Source organism: Tympanuchus pallidicinctus, unplaced genomic scaffold (genome assembly GCF_026119805.1).
Source record: "Tympanuchus pallidicinctus isolate F22 unplaced genomic scaffold, pur_lepc_1.0 scaffold12, whole genome shotgun sequence".
NCBI lineage: Eukaryota > Metazoa > Chordata > Aves > Galliformes > Phasianidae > Tympanuchus > Tympanuchus pallidicinctus.
Window position 1 is genome coordinate 19,223,018 of NW_026294637.1, and position 22,817 is coordinate 19,245,834.

The 22,817-nt window shown below is 53.8% G+C and overlaps 1 protein-coding gene across 3 annotated transcripts; it reads left to right on the forward strand.

Moving 5' to 3' along the window:
- The first annotated feature begins 188 nt into the window (after window positions 1–188).
- Window positions 189–21,549, forward strand: RBPMS2 (RNA binding protein, mRNA processing factor 2). 3 transcript variants are annotated; one of them, XR_008203889.1, is made up of 9 exons: window positions 189–499; window positions 8,236–8,313; window positions 8,957–8,995; window positions 9,511–9,573; window positions 10,329–10,479; window positions 10,891–11,039; window positions 13,606–13,773; window positions 20,059–20,128; window positions 20,352–21,549. XR_008203889.1 is itself a non-coding variant. In XM_052672430.1 (8 exons), exons 1-7 carry the CDS (start codon window positions 440–442, stop codon window positions 20,119–20,121), a joined length of 603 nt encoding a protein of 200 aa, XP_052528390.1. In that variant the 5' UTR covers window positions 189–439; the 3' UTR covers window positions 20,122–20,128; window positions 20,352–21,549. The 3 variants fall into 3 exon arrangements, 1 of the variants encoding a protein (XP_052528390.1); XR_008203887.1 differs by having other exon boundaries at window positions 13,606–13,768; XM_052672430.1 differs by lacking the exon at window positions 13,606–13,773.
- The last annotated feature ends 1,268 nt before the right edge of the window (window positions 21,550–22,817 follow it).

Below are 22,817 nucleotides of genomic sequence, written 5' to 3' on the forward strand. Positions count from 1 at the left end.
AAGAAAAAAAAAACCACAAAAAAAGGACACACAACGCCCCCCCCCCCAAACCCACAAGCATTAAAAAAAAATAAAAGCCAACCCCACATCCCCCTGCCCCCCCGCGGGGGCGGGCCGGGCCGGGATTGGCGGCGGGCGGCCCGGGGGCGGCTCCGGGCGGGGGGGGGCGGGGGCGGGCGGGTCCCGGCCCCGCTGCTCCGTGCGCGGCGGCGGCGGCACCGGGAGCGGCACCGGGAGCGGCGGGGGCCCCGCAGCTGCGGCTCGTTGCGCTCCGCTCCGCCCGGTTCTTAACGGCGGAGCCGAACCCCCCTCCCGGGACACCGCATGTGAGCCGGGAGGGCAGCTCCGCACCGCGCACCGGCACCGCACGGCACCCGCTCCCCGCTCGGAGCTGCTGTTTCACTCGCCTTCACACCACCACCCCCCTCGGCCCCCCACTATGAGTAACCTCAATAAGGACACCGAGCACACCAACGGCGGAGGAAACGTCGAGGAGGAGGTGGGAGCTCGTGGGACGCGTTGGGGAACACGTTTTGGAGCACCGAGAGCCGGGCGTCGGGGCTGGAGCACCGGGAGTGCTGCACGTCGGGGCTTCGGGGTCCCGGGAGCAGGGACCTGGAGCACCGAGGACCCTGCGTCCAGGGGACCGGGGCTGTTGGGGCTCGGGAGTACCGAAGACCCACCGGCATCAGGGCTCAGGAGCCCTAAGAACAGGGATGCAGAGCCCTGCGGACCCGAGGGTTCCAGAGTCCTGAGAGCTGCAGCATTGAAGGCTCACGGTGTTGAGGCTCTGAAGCTGTGGGAGTGGTGACCCAAGGCACCGGGGCACCAGGGAGTTGGGACTTCTGAGGCTCTGGAACTCTGTTAGTGGGGACCCAGAGCAGTGGAGACTCGAGGCAGAGGGGCTGAAGAGCACTGAGGGTTTGGCTCCTTGGGGTTTAGAGCCCCAGGAGCTGTGACCTGGGATATCTGGGCTTCAGAGCATAGGTGATCAAGGGTGTGAAGGCTGCAGCACTGGAGACACAGTGTAAGTGAACGGTGTTGGGATGCTGATGCATCTTTGGGTTGCAGAGCTGAGGTCCAGCTGTAAGAACTGGAGGGCTGGGATGTCGGGGGTCCAGCACTGCAGCGCAGTGTGTATTGGCTTTATCCAAGGCTGGAAGTATGACTACTGGCTGCAGTGTGGTGAGCCCTGGGTGATCTTGTAGTCTCCTGGGTCAAGGGCCTCATTCCCTTGGAGTTGGAGCGACCAAGCTCTGACATCCAGATGCCAATATAGGTGACAGGGACAAATTTAAACTGTAGTGATGGCATCTGCACCAACAACCGAGCTGGGGCTGGTGGGGCTGTGTGCCACCCTAGCCGCTATCCCCATCCTTTAGATGGTCATGATGAGACAGACCACATGATGGGAGGGCTCCTGAGCGTCCCTGTGCAGCGGCCCACGGAACCGTCCCACAACCCTTGGGGTGGTGGTGGTGCAGCAGGGTCACCCGCCCTCCTCCATCTTGGAGGAAAACGCAACGTTTTGCTGCAGTCCTCCACGCCTGGCACTGGGGAGCAGGAGATGCTCAGCCCCCTCCCCTCGCCCTCCTCCAGCACGCCGTGCGCTCACACCGCCGCAACATGGCGCCCGGGCTGGCTGCCCGCCGCCCACCGGGGCCCTTTGGTCCCTGTGCGCCAGCTGCCTCGGGGCCAGCGTGTCCTCCATCCTGGGGACCTGGCTAATGGGGTGGAATGGGCGCGCAGGTGTTGGCCGCGGTGTTCCTTCCGCTGTGCTGAGCGAAGCTGAGGTGACGCGATGTTGCACTGCTGGGGACGTGTCCCACCTCGGTGGGTGGCACTGGGAGGACAGCGTGTGCTGTTTTCTGGGTGCGGGGAGGCTCGGCACCGGGGGGTTCCGTGGGCTGCGTGCGCGTGGCTGCGGCTGTGCGCTCCGATTATCTGCTGGCTGCGGTGTTTGGGCGGTTTGGAGAGTGCGTCGCCTCCAGTGTGATGCTCGCTACCTGGAAAATGGGGCTCAAGCTCTGTGCTGTGGGGCGCCGGACTGGCTGAGTGACAAGTGTCCCCTGCTCTGCACTGCGTGCAGGGAGAGGGATGGCCCAGCCTATCCTCTTAGATGTGCTGCGTGGTGGTAGCTGGGGATGCTTGGAGGTGATTCTGGGACTGGTGGGATGTCCTCATCCTGACTGCTTGGGTTCTGTGATGGTCCTCTGCAGGACCCCCCCACAGGGCTGCTTTACCCAGCTGAGCGGGAGCTGCGCTTCTCTGCTGAGGATCCTGATGGTGGTGGGGGGACCGGGAATGACCTCACGTTCAGGAGACTTTGCCACATCCAAGCCAACCCAAATTCAAACTCTCATCCAGAGCTCCCATTGCTGCGTGTCAATTCACTCCCCATTAGCAGTAATTACGTTTAATTACTGAACTGAACCGTTCAACCCCAATGCAAGCAGGAAGGGGTATGGCGCTGGGGTATATTTCTAAGCTGCGCAGAGAATAACACCAGATCCTGGAGCTGTAAACACCTTTTCTGCTTTTCACCTTCCTCCATGAGCCTACTTTGCTGCTTCCCTGAAGGGCACTGCGTGCCCCAGATATGGCGATGCAAAGCTCCCAAATTGAGCCTTTCCCTTTATCTAATCTTCAAGCCCCCACATCTCGCAGCCCCTTCCTGCCCGGTGACATGCTGAGCACAGGAATGCCTCTTACTCCTCTCTGGGTCGCTAATGGGAATGTTAAACAAACAGGGCCGACTGTCAGCCCCTGCTGTTCCTCACCAGACACCTCCCCAAAGCCGATCCCTCCCCACTTCTGCTATCTTCTGTTTAGTTTTCCAGGCAGCCGCCGATCTGTGCGACAGCACCCATCCCGAGGGGCACTGCTGGGTGCTGTGAGCTCTCCTTGCTTTCTCCAGCAGCCCAAGGAGCTTGCTTGCTTACCATGCATCTTGTTGTTCCGTCCCATTGATGCAGAGGTGTTGCTCCTGCTCTGGTTGGGATTTGGAAGCCTGATGTTAAACCTTCCTCCCCCAGGAGGACACTGGAAAGGTCCTGGGAACTGCTGTGTTCCCAGGCTTCCTCTATCAATGGGGCTGCTCTTACCAGGGGGATGGGATGTGGGAGTCTGTTTCCTGGTGGCCCTTGGAAGCCTATGGAATGGCTTCCTTCTCCTTCCTTGCTTATTCAAATCTACGTTTCTTAGACTGCAATCTGAATTGCTTTGAACATCAGTATTCCAGCTGTTCTCCATGACATGAGAACTGTTATTTCTTCTGCCTGCTGATCTAGTAAACAAGACGTGGCTTCGGAACTGAGTTTCTTTCCTTGGCTAGCCACAGGAGCTATAGAACAGAGCTTTCCGTAATGGAAAATGGTTTTAAGTGGTGCATGGTAAAGCTCTGAAGGGCCCAAATCTAAGGCTTCCTTGCCAAGATGGGCGAAATAGGAAGGATGCTCCTAGAGCATCTGGAATGCAGCTCTGAGAGCTCCTGGCATTGCTAGGGGAATTGGCATTGCATGAAGCCAAGTGTGACTCTTTGGATCTGGTAGAGAAATCTTTTGGAGCAAGAAGATATTTTTGGGATTGTAGGTCTTGGCCATGTTAGACTTTGGGTCATGAAGATAGAGTGGTGAGATCACGGAGCTTCTGCCTGTCCTGGCCCTGAGTGCCCAAAATAAAGGCTTCAGCTCAAAGCCTTATCAGGGTGTGAGAGTGCTTGGCACCTTCTCTGCAGGAGCACTGTGCCCTGACTGGGAGCAAGGAGCCTTTTCCTGTCTGGGTATTGACCCCTGCTGCGTGCCCTATAGGCGCAGATGCTGTCACTGTGAACACAGAGGCATGGTGTAGGTGTGAGACCTTAGCTTGCCTTTGTGGGTCAAAGCTGTTGTTCTGGGAGCTTGGCTCCCCATGCTCTCCTTGGGAGGATGATGGGCTTGCATCTGCCCTGCCCCTATCCTCTGGGCTGTATTGTGTGCGTGGGGTCTTGTGGGGAAGAGCCCTGTGTGGTGCAGAGGGGAATCAGGACTTGGTGCTGCTTAAAGTTGGCGTTAGGGTCTGTTTTCTGTGTAGCACTGTGCTGTAGTTCTGTCTTGCCAGGAACTGGTCTAATGCAATGGTGGTTCACTCTTGCGGTTGCCTTGGCATCCTACCAGCATCCCCAAAGGTGTGATTTGAAGTGACACTCGTAACTAGTGTTACAGCAGAGAACTGCTGCAAACTTTCAGCTTGCCATTGCCTGGCTCATGACTTTGGATGCAGATGAGGACCCAAGAGGATGGCATACCTGGGGAGGGTTCTGCAGCCAAACCCACATCCTGTGCTCAGGGCAGAAATGGTAGGTGGGAGCTCATCTCCCACCAGAGCAACTGCTGTGAAGCTTCCCCCCTGGGATAAAAACTAGCAGAGCTTCCTCTGCCCCAACCACGTCCTATTCTTGGGTGCTGCCCTGTTGTGCCGGGGCTTATCGGCACCCATGTGCTTCCTGCTGCTCCAGGCAGCTGCTGCTACCTCGCCCTCCTCCCCCCTTTGCTCGAGCTCCTTCCTGCCCCGACCACAGGAGCAAAAGCCCTGTAGGCCATCTGGAGTGGCCCCATTGGGTTTTTTAGCTCCGGCAGTGGCATTCCCGAGCCTTTCCTTCTCTGCAGCCACATTTTGCACGCTTGGCTCCCCGCCTTTCCCATCCATGCCTTATAAGTCCCGGCTCCCGGGGCTGCCTGCAGCCTTGCTGCATTCCAGCAGCCTCGTGTCAAGTGACTGCATCCCGAGATCTCCGATCTTTGGGGTGCCCAAGCAGAGCATCGGTGGGATGTGTTCCTGTGGGAGCAGCTGTGGGGGCTGTGGCCTGGTGGGACCCTTTGGGGACGGGTAGAGAACCTGGCTGTGTGGAGCAAGGACTGCCTTTGGGACCTGACTGACTCTATGGGGTCTCAGCTTTGTGAGAACAGGGGAGTAGGAAATGGATGTCAAAGCTGCGTCCTACAGAAGGGGAGGCTGTGCCTTGCTCTCTTGTGGGAGGATTCAGAGTAGACAGATTTCGTCTCTCTTGACGAAAGCCTGGAGACCTCCCAGAGCAGCCTCGCAGGAGATGTGTGCTTGTGCCTTTGCATTTTTGACATAACTTGACCCTTGCTGGGCTGCAGGGCAGTATCTGCGTGTTCTTAAGACTCCCCTTCAAGCTTATGCGAAACAAATGTGACCAGGAGATGTGGACCTGAAGCTTTGGTGCTGAGAACCTGGCTGTGCTCACACCAGATATCTCTTCTGGGGCGCAGCAGTGTAAGAAAGGCTTCAGAGCCACTAAGGATCTCAGCACTAATGGCTTCGTCCTTGTCCCTCCCTGCTTCTGCGTGGGAAGCTATGCTGGGATCCTCCCTCTTCAAGCGATGGCCTAGACGGTCCTGTCCGTCCTGGCACAAATCCTGTTTTCCATGGCTCTCCTCCATCTCTGCCGGGTGTTTGCACCAGGGACATCCCCAGAGGGGGCTGGGACAGGGAAGGGAATACATACATCTATATACCTTTTTTTCCTTGTCTTGTGGCTTTTCTAGCTGCCTCTGTGGGGAAGCTGAATGTTGAAGTGGATCTGATGCTGAGTGGCAGAGAATTGAAGTGGGGCAAATTGACGAAGGCAGGAAGGTGGAGGTCCTGGTGGCCTCTTGAAGGGTTTAAGGTTCTTGGAGAGCCCTGTGGAAGTTACCCCAATAGAAGATGCTTTTCCAGACCCCTTACTGTTTCTCCTCTGTAATTGCACTTTTTGTATGTAGGAGGTTGGCCTAAGGTCCCACCTCCTCCCCTAACAAGGTCTTCTGAGCCAGGACCTTCCTTAGTCTCTCGTGATCCTTGGGCACATACAGTTTGGAGATTCTGGCTGCTGGCACTGGGGATTGCCCAGGCTTTCTTGGGGTGATGCCCATCCTTGCCAGCTGCTGTGGGTTGTCTGGAATCCCCATTTCTCAATCTGTGTGTTGCGACAAACTGTACCTGGAGGCCACGGGGAGCTTTTAAGCTTTGGAATAATGTATCCTGTTCCTGTCCAGATGAGGACAGCATTAGGGGCTTGTTCCCTCTGACAAAGAGCTTTCCTGGACACCTGCACTGCTCTGATCAGGCTGTTGTAAGGGCTTTGGGTAGCCGACTTTCTCCCTCCCCAAGCAATGGCATGTCCTCCATTCTGTCATGCCTGTCGCAAGGACTTACTGAGCTGCACATCACGGGACCATTTAGAGACCCAACAGGGATGCAGATTTCTATCTGCTTGGAAGAAACATCCATTTCTGGGGCCTGAGCGCACTCAAATCCTGAAATATTGAAAAGGGATGGTGCTTTCACGTGGCTCAGGCACATGTGCCATTGCACTCCATGCAACATTTCCCTGCAAGAAATGGCCGTGTGTCTTCTGGGAATGCACAGCAGCCGCTTCGTATAGCCCATGCTGAAGCCTGAAGTTGTCAAGGTGCTGGCTTCTGGCTGCCACTGCTCGCTCAGCTCGGGCATAAGATGGTTCTGGAGTGGTGTGCTGTGGCACCAAACGAGTTGCTGGGCTTGGTGGGGAGGATGTGAGGAGAGAATAAGGATGCTCAGTGGTTGTATCCCATATACGCTGGCCTAGAGAAGAGCTCTGCATCCTAAATGGGGTGGCAGCAGCCCACTGTGGTGCCTGCTGAGTGCTGGTGGCCCTTGATCCCTCCTCATGAAGGGAATGAGGGGCAGAGCATCCAAGAATTTGTGATTTATGCCCATCCTATAGGGTTTAAGGTACCCCCTGAGCTGATGTGAAAAATCTCTCTGAAATGTGAGAGGGACATGAGGGGAGCACACGTTCCCTATTGGAAAGCAACAGAAACATTGCATTTCTTCTCACTTGAGTGGGAAGAGAGCTTTAAAGAGGCATCAGGTGCAGCCCGCTTCTTCTGAGGGAGATGCCCAGGCAAGGCAAGTGTGGGTTCAGAATGCTTACGCCATGGGAGTGTGATAGGGGTATGAACTCCAGGCTGGAAGTAGGCCAGGAGATGGGCTCTGTGCTCCTGGTCCTGCTTGGCGTCCTTCCTAGATGTGTCTGGTATGATTTGGTGCCAGCAGGCATTTGGGTGTTCGTGCTGTCCTTCTCTACTTCCAGTGTTCCACAGGCATGTTTGGGATTGATTCAATGGGAGGCATGCCCAGGTGACTTGAAAGCAATGAACAAAGATTTCCATCTTGTTTCTAGAGCCTTTTTTTCTGTCTTGCCATGCTTCTCACTCCTGGTGAAGCTGAGCTCGTTTTCTCCCAGTCCTTTTCAATGATGACTAGTGCCTTGGTGACCTCTGTAGCACATAACTTCCCATTCTAGCTCTATGCTGACTTACAGGAAATCTTGGCAGCTTCATCACTCTGCTTCCTATGGAAATAGGCTGGCAGCCAGCATCTCCCAGTGCGGGGAGAAGGTGGCTGTGATGGTCTTGCTGCTCAGCAGCGTTCTTCCCAGCCTTTAGCACTGGTCCATATTCCTGGCTATTTATGTGCATTCTACCACTGTCTGTTGAAGTCATATTCTGTTGTGTTTGTGCTTCTACAAAGGCATTTGGATTTGTTTTATGAGTTCTACAGCTTGGAAGAGCAGTCGCATCCTTGGACTTGGTGTAGTGTGGTTTGAGAGTGACTTCCAAAGAGTGCTAGGGAGGGAGCTGGGCTGGACCCCAAATTATTCTCCTGGGGCTTCTGAAGTCAAAGATACTTGTGTAGTTATGAGGCGGCACTGGAAGTTGAGGGCTTTCTTTTGATTTAGTGGCTGAATTGAGGCACCAGGATGGGCTAGGGGTAAGACATCCAGTGATCAAGCACTTGATATCTCTAGAAGGAGACAGCTGAGGTTGTTTCTTCTGGAACCGTGATGTGTCAACCTTTCCTTTAGTGCTTTTGACAGCATACGGTCGTCTAGCAGACCTCAAGCCTTTGGCATCGAGGTCTGTTAAAAGACTGTGGGGCTGCTATCCATACCCTATTCAACCCAAGATCTTCTCCTGGAGCCCGAATCTTTTGTGAAGGTCTAAATCCCACTGTGGGAAGTAGAAAAGGCCTGCCTGCACCTTGTCCAGGACAGTGCTGCTCTAACACAGGGAAGTGTTAGTGCCTGCAAAGCCACCATTGGTGCAGGATGTCCTAATCCCATTGCACCTTGCTTCTGAACTGTGCTCTGTGTTCCTCCTGCAGTACTAAATATCTCCTTTCAGTAGACCTCGTTGACCTCTTTCCTAGGTACGGACACTGTTTGTCAGTGGCCTTCCTGTGGACATCAAACCCAGAGAGCTCTACCTACTCTTCCGACCATTCAAGGTAAGGAAGTCTTCGTGTTTTGTCTTTAGTGGAAAGGATGCATCTTGTGGCAGGAAGCAAGAATGAAGTGAGGAGCTAAGCCTTCTGTTAAAGCTTTGGGGAACCTGGGAGGTCCGGTCCTAAATGTCCTGGAAGTCTTCCTGTGTTTCTCTCAACAGCATGTGTTGAGAGGAGGCTGGCTTTAAGCGTTTAGGTAAGCTCGATGTACCTGGGCTAGGACACACGTACTGATCAAATAATGTGGTACACATGAGTCAACCTGCTCTTGCTTCCATCTAGCCGTGGTGTAGAAAGAGGGTATGGGTGGCTCATCAAAATGAACCTCTTCCCAAGAGCCCTTGTGTTCCCCACTGGAGCAGGATGCTCATCTTTTAATAGCTTGGCCAAGAGCTGGATTTCTTCCCAGAGAGGCAGAATAGGCTAGTTGAGATGAGATGCCTTCTCTGCTTTGTGACTGTCTTCTCTTTTGGTGGGAAAGAGTGAACTGGCACCCTTGGAGATGGGTTAATAGATCTCCCTCTGCAAAGCCTGTCTTGTGTAGGGTTTGGTGCTGCAGGAGCTCCTGGAGCTGTTGCATCATGGCCAAGTTTTAGCTTGGCTCCTTCAAGAACCTGACACTGTCTTGCTTTCTTCTCTTCTCTAGGGTTATGAAGGGTCACTGATCAAGCTAACATCGAAGCAGGTACCTCCTTTTCCTAGAGTTTGGGTATTTCTCTTTTCTGCTTGATGGGAACTGGGAACAGATGCCATTTCACTGTGTGTGGCATCACGTAGGCAGCTGGGTTCTGCTCATTGTCCCTGTCCTGGTGGCTGGAAGTTCTCAGTGTATGCTGGATGTCTCATTTCCTGAGACTGGCCGGGGGTCATGGGTGCTGGATGAGAACAGGTCCTTCAGCCCTGCACCAGGGGTCCCTAGTCCTATTCTAGCAGCAGCTCTGCTTGAGGGTGAGCAGCAGCTTTGCCAGAGGCTGCCAGGGTGAGAAGTGCCTGCTATGTAGGGATGAGAAAACTTTGTGCTGGGAGAGGACAGAGCAGGAGTTAACGATCCAAGGCCCTTCAAGCTCTGCTTCGAAGGCTCAATACAACTTTGCTTGGCCTCTTCTGCTTGCTGTAAGCTATCTGGGATAGAAAGGGTGGCAGGGTAGGTAGTGGATCTGAAAGATATTTCCAAACTGAAATCAGTGTTGTTTCTTGTAGCCGGTTGGTTTTGTGACCTTTGACAGCCGAGCTGGTGCTGAAGCAGCAAAGAATGCCTTAAATGTGAGTACTGGAGGTACTGGGAGGGCTGGGGGCCATACACACTGCTGTCACTTGGTCTGGAGCACGAGTGATACTTGGCTTGTCCCTAGCGTAGGAAGAGCCAAGGAGTCCCAGCTGTGCCCTCAAATGTGGTAGTTAACTGGTCATGCAATTTCCCAGAAGCCAAGCGGGAGAGCTGGTCATATTTAAGGGTGCCATTAGTCTGGGTAAGTCCTTGTCCTGGCCTCTGACCTGCTAGGAGCTCTGCTGCCAGATGGAACCTGCTCCAGGAAGGTGCAATGTAGGGGAAGCAGCCTTCCCATGCTGCTGCTTCTGTGGCCAGAGCTGTCTGGTACAAGCAACAGAATACATCTGCAGCTCTTCTGATCTGCTGCAGAGCTCGCCTTGAGTCTCAAGGTGTGTGCTTATCCAACCCCGGCTGGTACAGGTGTAGAAGCACCACAGATAGGAAGCTCCAGAGCAGACAGGGCATCTTAGCTCCAGCAGATGGATATTTCCTGACTACTGCCAATAGCTGTCAGTGCTTTGCTGGCTGGGGAACTGCACATAAAAAGCAAAGCTATGTCCGTTAACGTGGAAGCAGTGGGTCCTAGGTCAGCTAAGTAGGGAAATGCAAGCATGAGGTGACAAACTGGGTATGTGACTGCAGGGTGATGGCCCTTGTTCCGCTGTTGGGCAGTTACACGAATAGCTGCAGGCAGTGCAGTGGGACAGGAAACCTCTCTGAGAGACTCCTTTGCTTTCTTCTGTCACAGGGCATACGCTTTGACCCAGAGAACCCTCAGACCTTGCGGTTAGAGTTTGCTAAAGCCAACACAAAGATGGCCAAGAGCAAGCTGATGGCCACACCAAACCCCACCAATATCCACCCTGCCCTGGGCGCACACTTCATTGCACGGGACCCCTGTGAGTATGCTGGGATGCAGCTTGAGGGCCAGCCTGGGAGGTACCTGGCACTGGGAATGCTGGTGGCAGGGCTCAGTGCAGCTGAGCCTACAGCCAGGGTGGGAAGGAGAGCTGTGTCTTCTGGCTGATATCTGCCAGTGGGTTGGGGTTGCAGGAGAACAGCAGGCATCTGCTAAGGCTTCTGGCTGACTCTGGAAGTGCTGAGGAGGTGGAGTGGTACCACTAAGGGCTTTAAATCCTCTCTAGATGCAAAGCGAGAAGGGGCAGTGCTGTGCCGTGCAGCCTTGGCACGCTTTGGTGGTGTTCATCTTAAGCCTCAGAGTTGTAACTTGGAGTGGGAAATGCGGAGCCCGTCCCTGAAAGCAGGCAGTTGGTCCAGCTCTGAGGCTGTCCCCTTGTCTCTTTGTCCAGATGACCTGACTGGAGCGGCTCTAATCCCGGCATCCCCAGAAGCATGGGCTCCCTACCCACTGTACACCACGGAGCTCACCCCTGCCATCCCCCATGCCGCCTTCACGTACCCAGCGGCTGCTGCTGCGGCCGCTGCTCTTCACGCTCAGGTGAGTCTCTCCCTTTGGCCCCTGCCGAGAGAGAGCCGCTCTCTCCTTCCCCTGGTGCTTCTTCCCTCGGGTCTCTGCTCTGCTGGTTCTCCCCTGGCCTCCGCACCTTGCTCCTGGCAGAGCTCTTCCTGCTGCTCCAGGCCCTGCACGGGCTGCAGGGCGAGTGGTGGAGCTGCTGAGTATGGAATAAATGGGAGACACGGATGCAATTAGAGCTCTGCTGCTCCCCCACCCTGCAGGCCCAGCTTTTCTCTTGGGCTGGGGGAAGGGAAGGGTTGGGGTGAGTGCTCAGTTTTTGTCTGGCGTTGGTCCCCATTGCCAGAGAAGCTTCTTGTGTGTCTGCGGGGAGGATGTGCTACGTGCCAGCAAGTATAACTATGAAACATCCTCCTTGAAGCAAAGGTGTGGGACCCTGTGGGTGCAGTGCAGCCACTTGCCATAGGCTATGGAGGTGCTGGTGATGCATACTGCTGCCTGCTGTCGCAGGGGCTGTGCTCCCTGACAGCTGGAGGCATAGGGATACCTCTGCTCATCTGATACTGGAATCATAGTACATGAAAGCATGATTTTCTTCTGAGGCCACCCACCCCTGCTAAGCATAACCACCTCCAAAATGGCAGAAATGCAAAAAGAAAGCTAAGTACAGGTTAGGCCTGAATTCCATGTGAAGGTGCTTGTTTTGGAGCACTTGTGTAGGAGAACCTACCCTGCTTGATGTCACCAAGGGCTCTGCCTGTTTCAGTCTCTGTTCCCATAGTAGTGCTGGGGGCCAGTGCAGTGGGGCTCTGGGCTTTGTTCCCAGAGCATCAGGACTTAACTGCTTGGCTCTGCTTTTCCCTGCTTAGCCTGGGAGGAAGAAGAGCAATGTCCCATCGCCTTACCCACCTGGCTAACAGCTGAGTTGACCCTTCAGCCTCTTCTTGCTCCTGCAAGTGTTTTGACTATAGCTGAATGGCTTCAAGCCAAGCTTGTGTCCAGATGCAATGTGGAGGAGACGCAAGCTCCTCGCCTGCACAGACTTGTCCTCTGCTGCTTTTGTCCTGCTGGTGACCTAGCATTGGGCTGATGCTCCTGCAGGGTAGGCAAGAGGCATGTGGGGCTCAGGACAGGCTCAGCCTGGTGTTCTAGATATGCTGACCCTTCACTGGGTTACTTCCAGTTTGGGAGTTGGGTAATGTTCTCCAGGAGTGCCCACAGCTACAGGAGCATGTGACTGTGCGCCTGGGCAGCCCAGGAGGGCAGATTCTGTCCTTCCCTTGTGTAGGGTGGTGGAGCCAAGGGCTGTTGCTGCCCCTAGTAGCAAGAACCAGGAATGCCCTCTCCATCCTGGCTGGCACTGCTGAGGAGTGTGGAACCATTACTACTGTGGTTCCTTCAAGGATGATCATCAGTGACTGTACAGGGACCCAGAGCAGCAGGGTCAGACACCAGGACTTTATGTTGTGTAGGGTGGACAGAGGAAAAACTGCTCTCCCAGAATAAAGGAAGCCTTCAGTCAGATTCTCTCCATCTGGGTTTTTAGTTTAAACCTTCCAGCTGGCAAACTACTTGTGCTGGACAGGCAGCTTAACTCTGAGGACTCGAATCCTGGAGAGAAACTCTGGCTCCAGGGAGATACTGGAAGGACATGGGATGCCCTGCCCAAGCAAGTCCATAATGGATGATGTTCCCATAAGGCCTGGGGAGTCAGTGTGTCCCTTCTGAGCTGTGGCTCTGATGAAGAAGAGTGGCTGGGCTGGCTGAGCAGTTACAGCTGCTCCTTGCTGCACTGTGCTTGAGGTTGGCGGTGATCTCACAGGGGGACATTCTGGTGCAGCATACATCACCAATAAAGTTTTATGGGGTTAAACATTACTTAAATTGGCTGCTTGGAGCTGCCTGATCTCTAGGCTGGAGCCCTTTTCCTTGCAGAGCTGAGGCAGGGTGGAGTTAAGGCAGTGTGAGGTGACTTTTGCTCTCAAACTGGGCTAAAAGCTGTAACCTTGGTTTTGGTGTGCTGAGCCCTCGTTCTCACTGGTAGGGCTTGGCGGTGGTGGACACGCGAGCTGTTCTCTAGGACAGCAGTAGCTCCTCCTCCTGGGATTCCTCTTGGCTGGAGGATGTTTATGGGGATGGCTGGAGCAGCTCCACGAGCCATCAGCACTGCAGGGAGCACGTAGTTGGAGGCAGTAGCTGAACAGAGAGCTTGGTGCAAAAGGTTAAAACTTGAAGCACTCATAGTCTCAAGCTCTGTGTTCAAGCCTGGTAGAAAGTAGGTGAGTAGGTGTCTGTCGTGCCAGAGGGCTGGCAGGAGATGGCAGGAGGCTGGTCTGGCCTCGGCTCATTTGCCAGGAGCTCTCAGTGAGCCGCTTGCAGAAGAGCAGGATGACTGCTGTTCCGGCACTGCTGAGCTGCTGTGCCATGGAGATGGGGTCCCTCCAGGCACCAGGCTGCCATAGGTGTGACTGTGACCTGAGCCAGCACTGCTAAAAGCCTCTACGTGCGGGGATTCCACTGACTTTAAGACTGTCCCATGTGCCTTCCCTCCCTCCCACCCTCTCTCAAATCCCTCCTTTGATGTCCCTAGTGAACTCCAGCCATGATGCCAGCGCAGGCTAGCCCTGAAGCTCAGAGCTGTCCCTGGAGATGGGACACCCTAGTGATGCCTTATTGCAGCTAGTGGAGTGGCTGTGCTACAGCTCCATTCCTAGAAGTGTTAAGCATGACGGCAGCCCCGTTTGGAAAGACTGGTAAGGTAACCATCTATCCTCCAAGATGCACCATGGGATTTGCAAGCTTCTGCCCATCTCTGTAGCCCATATTTCCTTGCCCACCCAGTGCATGGGCCTCACGCTACCCACCCACCAGAGCCTGGGGAATGAGATACCAGGCTTTCTTTCTAACCCACATCTCCAACTTGGCAGCACATGACATGGCGCACACAGCATGGCACCATCTTACATCAACTCCTCCCAGCTGAGCCAGGCTTGGCCAGGTCCTGCTGGTGGGAGGGGAGCAGCCCGGTTGAGCTGGGGCAGGGATGACCCTGCCACTTGGTGTGACAGAAACCTGGTTTCTCCCCATCCACAACCTTTTAAGGGCGACCAGAGATACACCTTGACCTCACTCCTAGCACACAATGGGGGAGGTGAGTGACGTGGTAGCGATAGCACACAACTAAATTCTACCGGGCACCTTTAGACAACAGCACTTGGCGGTCACTTTATTCCAGAATTGCATATCGGGACAGACCCTGCCCTTAGTTGTGGGTCTAAACTCACCTCTTTCTCTCCAGTTACTGGAAATGGAGCAAGTTCCTGCCTGGAGCTTGTCTTCTCTTTGCGGCCTGAAACCACAGCCAGGCTGCGGCTCTTGTGAGCTGTACGGAAGGGCATCTGATTGGGGATGGAAGAGGAGCAGTGTAGGAGACCGGGAGGATGGGAAAAGGGAATGTGGGAGAATGGTTGCTATGTTTGGCTCTAAGTGAAGGAATTGAGTCCAGGATCGCTGCTTCTTGTGGTGGGTAGTGATACTGGGGAGAGCAGTCACCAAGATGGGGGCCCAGGTCTGCCTTTGTCCTTGGAAGACTCTGGGGTGCACAGATGTGCTGAGTTGGGAAGAGGGGGAATTGGTACAGAGATGGAAACCAGGATGCAGTTTGTCTTGAGCCCTTTAGACCCAACGAAATGTTTCAGCTAGCATCTGTGTGATTGTGTTAGACTGCACTGTGCTTCTGCTGTGAAACCATGTGTTCTGGAGCATCTCTAAGGCTTTGGGTGTGCTGTAGGAGACAATGGGGCTCCTATCATGCTATCAGTGCACCTCTGTAAAGAGATGCTTCCAAGATGCCTCTGCAACCCTGAGGGCTGGACTTTCTTTGGGAATTGGGTAGACGAGTGGATGAAACTGGTGGTAGTCACTACATGGTACATGGAGAAGACCAGGCTGAGTAGCCAGGACCTAGAAGGCTGTGGCTGATGCTCCCAAGGCAGGGAGCAGATCATGGAATGGAAGCTTCCAGCTGCCCATCTTGGTGGGTTGGCTGCCCAAGGTGCCCCCACAGTCTCCAGGCTGTTGCCAGCAGTAGAAACATGGTTTGGAGGAGCATCCTTTGGTAGAGGTGGTGAGGGCAGGATTCTGAATCTGGGATCAGCCCAAGGGAGTGGAAGGAGCAATCAAGCTCTGCTTCATGGCAAAGGCTAGCAGGACTGAAAGGCTTCCCAACACCAAGCTGAGGCAGAGCCCATCGATGGAAGGGGAGGTCAGTGCTCTGCCTAATTCTCCAACTTTTCCTTCTGGGAAGCTGCGTGAGCTTGTTTGAGACAGGCTGGATGTCTCTGAGCTGTGGAGTGGCTGGGCATAAGGCTGGTGCCTACAGCTGTGACCTGCTGCTGTCCTTAAATAACTGGGAGTGCAGGGTGAGCTCAGATGCTGTGTTGTTCTTCAAGACCCTGCCTCCTGTTGGGATGCTGCTGTTTGCTGAGGTGGGATCATCTGGGTGCCACTAACCTGGTAATCTTGGAGCAGTGGACAGTCCAATGACCTGTAGGGCCATGAGGATCCTGCTTCGGTGTAGCACTGAGTTTTGGCACAGCCTTGGGGTCTCCTCTGCAAGATCTCCTGCACTTCACATTGTGGTGGCTGATGGACTTTCCTGGGGTGGGTGGCTGGAAACAGCAGAAAACAGCAGAAACGGCTGGAAACAGTGTGTGTTGTTTTGTAACTTGTTGCCTGTTCACTGGGGCTGTCACATAGGACTCATCAGGATTATTTTTTCAGGGCATATGTCCTTAAAAGTGTGAAGCATTCTCCAAGACTTCCATGGCTGTGGTGTTTGCCCAAGCTCCAGTGGCTTAGTGCTGGCACAGGCTGACCAAGGCAGGCTCTCCCCGAGCGAGCTATTTCTTTTTAGCAGAAAAAAAACAGATGTGAGATGCTCTCTGTTCCTTGGGAGCACCCGTTCTCCCAGCATCACTGGATGAGTGACTTGGACCAAGATGCCATCAGCAGTGACTTCCCAACCTGCAAGCTGAGGTCTGTGAGCTGCCTCGAAGCTGAGTGGTTCAAGGCACTGGATGCTTCCTGAAGTCCTCCTTCTGAGCAATAGGAATGGATCCTATCTTCTTCTGCATGCTTACAGCATAGGATGTGCTGCTTTCTAGCTGGCTAGGGAGTGCTTGCTTCAACTCCACTGAGATTTCCTTGGTGCTGGGCTGAGCTACTTAGGTCTTACACATTGTGCAAGGGTTTGCCTGTTTGCCTCCTCAGCTCAGGGCCCTGGAAGCAGGAGGTGTGAGTGAGATGCCTGCTGCTGGGACTGGGAACAGGTATCTGGAGAGTGCTGCTGGGCGATGGTAGTGCTTGTGGTGTGCCTTCCTGACTGACCTTTCCTGCTGTGGGTCAGCTGCCATCTGCTGTGTTTCCAGCTTTGGAACATGCTGCTGGGGTCTTACCGGCTCCCAGAAACACAAGGAAGGGCTGATTTGTCCTGTCCTGTGTAGGGAGGGCTTTCTGACAGCGGGGAGGTGGCAGGACTTCCATAGAGAAGGCAAGCAAGAGAAATGCAAGTTGACATCAGACTCCTTTCCAGCTGTGAGCTAATACAGCTCCAGAAGCAATGGTGTGTCTTCCAGTAAAAGCCTCTCTTGCTCTGCTTTCCCATCCCAGTTTTGGATAGCCCCATCCACTCTTTCTCAGCTCCCATCCTTGATGGCTGTATTGGCAGGACCTGCTGCCTTGAGGCCCACTGGAGACAGCCCTGCAGATCCTCTTGCCTAGCTGCATTCCTTCCAGACAGCTCCAAGAGCAATCTGCTTCCAGTGCCTGGGAAAAGCAAGGCATTTTGAGGGATGTTAAGATAATAATAGAAACTGGCACTGTCAAAGGCTCTGTTTTCTTAAAGAGCATGTCATCTTGGCTAGATGATCCCATTCTTCAGAAGGAGGATGGGATTTCTGTTGGCTAACAAAGGTGCTAGAAGCTTTGGAGTGCACATCTGGGGCAGGAGGTGGCTCCTGAGGAAAGCAGAGATGAGCCTGCAGGTTTGGGGACATGGCTGGAGGCTGGGCTGGGTGCACGTGCCCCACTGCCTTGCTGCTCACGCCAAGGGCCGGGTGCGTGGGATGGCGGCTGCTGCTGGGTTAAGTGCGTGGCCTTGTGAAGGAAGGGGGAGTTTCCTGTTGCTTCAGGGCAGGAGGAAACTGCTTCCAGCTGTCGAGGGGAGGAGTGCTGGATGGGGAGATGTGGCTGTGCTGAGCAAGCACCTCCCAGCTGTAGGGTTTGGATAGCTGGGATCCAGCAGCTCTGCGTAGCTGATGGAACTGGCAGGGCTATCCCTTGGGAAGCATCGCAAGAAGGATCTCGGCTCTCCCGCTCTGCCTTGGGGCTGTTCAGTTTCTGGCTTCCCAGGTCTTGTGCTGGTGGAAGGAGGATGCGGCTGTCACAGGCAGCTGTGTTTTCTGGGAGGTGTGACCTTGGTGTCCTTTCCTGGCAGGAGGCTGCTGTCTCAAGGTCCTGGCACTTGCTGTCTGTGTTTTCATTATGAAGCCTCTGGCCTTTCTATCAGGTGACAGAACTCTCCTTCTTCCAGGGGCAGAGGAAGTAGGGTTAGAACAGGGATGTGTCTGGCTTGGAGTACAGTGCTAAGGCCATCACTAGCTCTCAGTAAATGAGTCTTCAGCTCTGTCTCCTCTGAAGACCTGTGGATGTCCTGTGGAGGTCTTGTGCACAAGTACAGGACTGCTGGATGACTTTGCAGCAGGACTGCTGCCGCACGACCCAGTGTACTATAGAGCAGTGTGAAGGTGCTTAGAGAACAGCCGTCCATTGTTCCCTGGCATTGCCAGCTGCTATTTTAACCCAGAGTGGCCTTCCTGGTGGCTTAAATTTGAAGGGACCAGAGAGTTCCAGCACTCTTCCATCACTGCTGTGGGCCCTCAGCCTTCTCTTGCCCAGGCTGAACACCCCCAGCTCCTCAGCCGTCTCCATACAGAGGTGCTGCAGCCCTGGCAGCATCTCCGTGCCTCCTCTGCCCCGCTCCAGCAGCTCCGCACCCTTCCTGCGCTGGGGGCCCCAGGCCTGGGCGCAGCACCGCAGCTGGGGCCTCACGAGGGCAGAGCAGAGGGGACGGTCCCCTCCCTGCCGCTGCCACCCCTCTGTTGGTGCGGCCCAGGATGCCGGTGGCTTTCCGGCCCCCGATGGACGCTGCTGCCTCGTCTGTGGCTTTCATCCACCAGAGCCACCGAGTCCTTCTCCGCAGCGCTGCTCTCGTGAGACCTTCTCCCATCTGTGCTCACAGCTGGGATTGCCCCGACCCAAGTGCGGCACCCCGGCTTGGCCTTGCTGAACCTCCCTGGTTCACGTGGTCCCGCTCTGTGAGCCCGCCCAGCTCCCTCTGGATGGCATCCCTTCCTCCTGTCGTATCCAGCGCAGCGCTCGGCTCAGTGCCATCCGCAAACTCAATGCCATCATCTGTGTTGCTGATGACGATGTGAACAGCAGCAGTTCTGAGACAGACCCCTGGGGGACACAGCTCGTCACTAACTGGCTGCAACCATCCAACTTATTCCTTATCTGTTAAATAGGCTAGCCATCAAACCCATCTCTCTCCAACTTAGAGATGAGGATGTGGGGCAGGACCGTGCCTAATGCCATGCACAAGTCTGGATAGATGGCATCCATTGCCTTCCCCTTGTCCACCAATGATGTCTTGCCATCACAGAAGGCTGCCATCTGGGTCGGGTTTGACCTGCCCTTAGTGAAGCCTTGCTGGTTGTGTGGGATCACCTATTCTGCTTGTGTGTACCTTAACATTTCTTCCAGAAGGATTTGTTCCTTGACTTTCCTTGGCACAGAGGTGAAGCTCACTGGCATGTAGTTCCCCAGATCTTTAGTTCCCCAGATCTTTCTTCCTTCCTACCTTCCTCCCTTTCTTATAACTGGGAGTGATACTCTTTTTCACTGGGGACTTCACCTGACGGCAGCAACTTCTCAAATATGTTGGAGAGCAACCTGGCACGTCTACTGCCTGCTTACAGCCTGTGGCAATGCCAGATGCTGATCATCGATGACATGACAGTAGTAGATAGCCACCTCCAAGTTGGATGAACCATGAAGCCTCTACTACCAAAGCATTCATTTTAGCAGCTGTGGCATTCTTCACTCCAGATGGGGCTTGCATTTGAAAAGACCTTGCCCATTGTCCCTATATAGGGCTTGCTTTGGTTATTGTTCCTATGTCTGCTTGTTGGTTCCTTCCTTGTCGCAGAGCAGCGCTGGGCAGTAGAGGTGCTTGGGGAAGCCTCCAAGTCCTGCTGGCTCATAGCTCTGCCTCTTGTCTCCATTGCATAGTTTGTCCAGAATCTCTTCTGATGGTTGTGTTAGTTTTTAAAGAAGCTCTTTGGGTCTTTTCTGTGTTGAAAGAGGTAGGTTTTACTTGAGTCAAGTGGAAGAGTTCTGGTTTAAGTGTGTTGGCTTGTGACATCTCTCTTGCTGGCCGAGGGCAGACTGGTCACCATCTAGCAGTGATGGCTGCCTGGTGTGAGCTTCCTCTGCCCTGTCTGAGCCTGAATGGAGGAAAAGCTGTAAATATGGGATGTTTGGGAGAGTGTGAGTGTCTCTGGGGGATTTGTCCCTTTCTGCACACCTCCAAAGTGACAAGCTTCACAAACAGCCTGGATGGTGTTGCTCAATGTATTGTAGTGAGCTGGGTGTGAATTTTGATGCTGTCTGCTGGTTATGGAACGGTACTTGGGATGTTGAGACAAGCCCTGGGATGGGGAGCTAGCTCCCTTCAGGTGTGTGGGATCCTTTTGCCCTTCTTAAGGGAGGACCTGTCCTGGTGCCTGGTGAGCCTCAATCTGTCCGTGCACCAGCGCAGGGCTGGGTGGTGCCAGCACTTAGAGCACTACTTTGGGGTACATCCTGGTGCCTCCTTTCCAGTACTGGAGCCATCTCTGCTCACGGGTGGCCTAAAGGAGCTGGGCTCTGGTTGAAATAATCCTGGATCACGGACCTCTGGCGTGGCTTTCTTTTTTTCCAGATGCGCTGGTATCCTCCTTCTGAAGCTACCCAGCAAGGATGGAAGTCTCGTCAGTTTTGTTAGTTTGTTAGTAAGTAACTAATTACTCCTGGAGCCTTGTCTTGTCTGTCCTTGGGCTCCCTGAGCTCCTGTGGGGGGGGCAGGACAGGATGTTACCCACCCCATACACCTCATGTAGGATAAAGTTGGCTTTGCTTGATGGGCAGCGGGATCAGATCCACCTCGGCGGGCACAGGGACAGCGGGGCGGGCCACAGATCCTACCAGCCCTGCTCACCATCCTCTTTTCCACAGCATCTCTCCTGGGCTCCTGTTCCTCCTCCCTGCCTCTCCGTGGAGGGACGTGCCAGGGATGATGGCTCCCACCTCTCGCTTTGGTTTGCGGCCAGCGGACGAAGCGCCCGGCCCCGGCGCGTCCCCCTCCGGACTGTGAAGCCGCCGCACGCCGCCTCCATCCCTCCGTCCCTCCATCCATCTGTCCATGCTGAGCTTCACCACCGGGCTGCGCCGACACCCGGCGAGGGCTTGGTCCCGAGCTCGGCTGAAGGAAACGAAAGGCAAATCGGGTTTTGCATGTTTTCTGGCATGAATTAAAACACTTAACTTGTGTATGTGTGAGTGTAAGTTTGTTTGTTCTAGCGTTTGTGTAACCGTTAGCAACAGGTCCTACGGACTGATCCATCGAGGTTTTCATCTTGCGTCGGTGAAGACTTGGCTCTGAGAAACACGAACTGTCCTTGCCTCACCCCTTCCCCACCTCCGCCCTCCCCCTTCCCAGTACGACCAGAAGAATTTGAAAAATGTTTTTTCTTTTTTTTTTTTTTCCTTTTTTTTTTTTTTTTCCCCCTTTCCTCCAAGTACGATGCACTGGGTTTCTGTTCTCATCCATCCTCCGGTTTTAAAATCAGGGTTATTATATTATTTTTTTTTTTTTTTTCAGACTTCTATATATAGAAAGGCTGTAAGCTATCTAACCTCTTTTATTTTTCTTCCCCTTTTTTTCCACATCCTTCTGATTGGAGAGCATCCAGTCCTGCCAAATAATCAGCCGTCCTTATGGGAATACCGAACAAAAAAAAAAGTACGAGTATTTTTGTACCATGTGTAATAAGGAAATATTTATGCATCATAAAGAATTTCTTGTGTGTTTGTGTGCAATTAATTATTATTATTATTATTATTATTAAAAGAGAAATTGTAATCCTGTAAGATAAGTTAATGTTTAGTTAAAAGCTTGAAAAGAGAAGGGTTGTCTTCTGTACTAATGATTCAGTTAGGCATCGTAAATGAGAAATTGTGCAATTTTTGTTTTAGCATCTTATTGCTTGGTATTGAAGTGCTTTAAGTATTATATGACCATGGCTGTCTCGCTTGTATTAAAAGATTTGAGAATAAGTTGCTCTATACTTGCTGATCCTATGAGAATGTGAAACTGGATAATATATGAAATGCAACAAAAGAAAAAAATATATATACCCAGAGGCTGCTGTGACTCTGCTGCTGTGTGCTGTGTTCTTGTGGGGCTGGGGGAGGCGTGGGGCTCCCCCCTGAGGAGGACATGGGGCTCTTTGCCAGGAAGGCTCTCTGCTTTTGGGTGTTTTGTTTCCCTCCCCCTGCCTCCCCTGGGCCTGGGGTGGCCTCACATCCGTGCCAGCACTGCTCCTTGTGCAGCAGAGATGTCCATAGAAGGCAAAGCGTGCTGGAGCTGCGGCGTGGCCCAGCTCCTTCATGGCTGCGTGAGCAAGCGGCTGCTCTGCCCTCATCTCCGCCTGCCCTTCCACCCCAGTGCTGGGCCCTTGGGTGCTGCGTGTCCCATGGGGGTGGTGGTCTGGGCGCAGCCAAGGGTGTGGGGTCTCCCTATCTTCCCTGTGGTGCAGGATGAGAGCTGGCATAGGGTGCAGCGGTGGGGCTGTGGGTCCCCTCCTGCTTCCTGCCTGCTGTTCACTGGAGCAGAAGCGCCTCTGAGAGCATCCCCAGTGACAGGAGCGTGTGAGGCTTTAAATTATGGAGGAGATTTTTTTTGTCGTTAAAAAAAAAAAAACCAACAAAAAAAAAACAACAAAAAAGAGGCCTTTAGCACATGCATTAACATGGCCAGGTGATGAATAATTGATGCTTGGCTCTATTAAGCTTTTACACCGGGAGCGGGCGCAGCGGAGCTGAAGTAGGTCATGGCTGCGCTGAGGGTCCCTGCTGTTCCCCCAACCCAGTGCCACTGTGGGCAGCTGTAGTGTAAGGGGTGCAGAGCCACGGTCCTGCTTTGACCCTGACTGCCTCCCAGGGCTGATCGTCACCATGCAAAGGGGCTCCTGGGGCAGGGAACGGCTGTGGGTGAGGTTCCTATGTATCCATACGTCTGTATTAAACATGTATCTATCCACTCATCCATATCTACCAATAGATCTGTGTGTCTCTGTCTGTATATGTGTATATCTCTCCTTGTAGGTGTCTGTAGATACATCTATTTCTAGAGGTACATCTGTTACTATATAGGTATCTATGTACACATCTATGTCTATACATAGATGTCTGTAGATCCGTAGACAGATATGGATCCCAGCCCCTGTTTGGACAGGTTGGGCATGCAGCAAACAAGGGAAGCCAGCAGGAAACCCAGAGGCCAAACTCAGTCCCTGCTTGAAATGGGAGCTGAATGCCAGGAGACCAAGTGCTTAATGCCTGTCTTTGTCCAGGACCAGCTGGAGCACGGAGCTCAGAGATCAGGGCATCCCGTGGAGGCGAGTCTCTTTTGGTCCCACC

What these genes read in the sequence shown, in the direction of transcription:
- RBPMS2 (XM_052672430.1), top strand. Translation starts at nt 440, where the DNA reads ATGAGTAACCTCAATAAGGACACCGAGCACACCAACGGCGGAGGAAAC. An exon ending in CTTCATTGCACGGGACCCCT is followed by an intron (nt 10,480 to 10,890) that starts GTGAGTATGCTG and finishes CTCTTTGTCCAG; the next exon opens with ATGACCTGACTGGAGCGGCT. An exon ending in CCGCTGCTCTTCACGCTCAG is followed by an intron (nt 11,040 to 20,058) that starts GTGAGTCTCTCC and finishes CTTTTTTTCCAG; the next exon opens with ATGCGCTGGTATCCTCCTTC.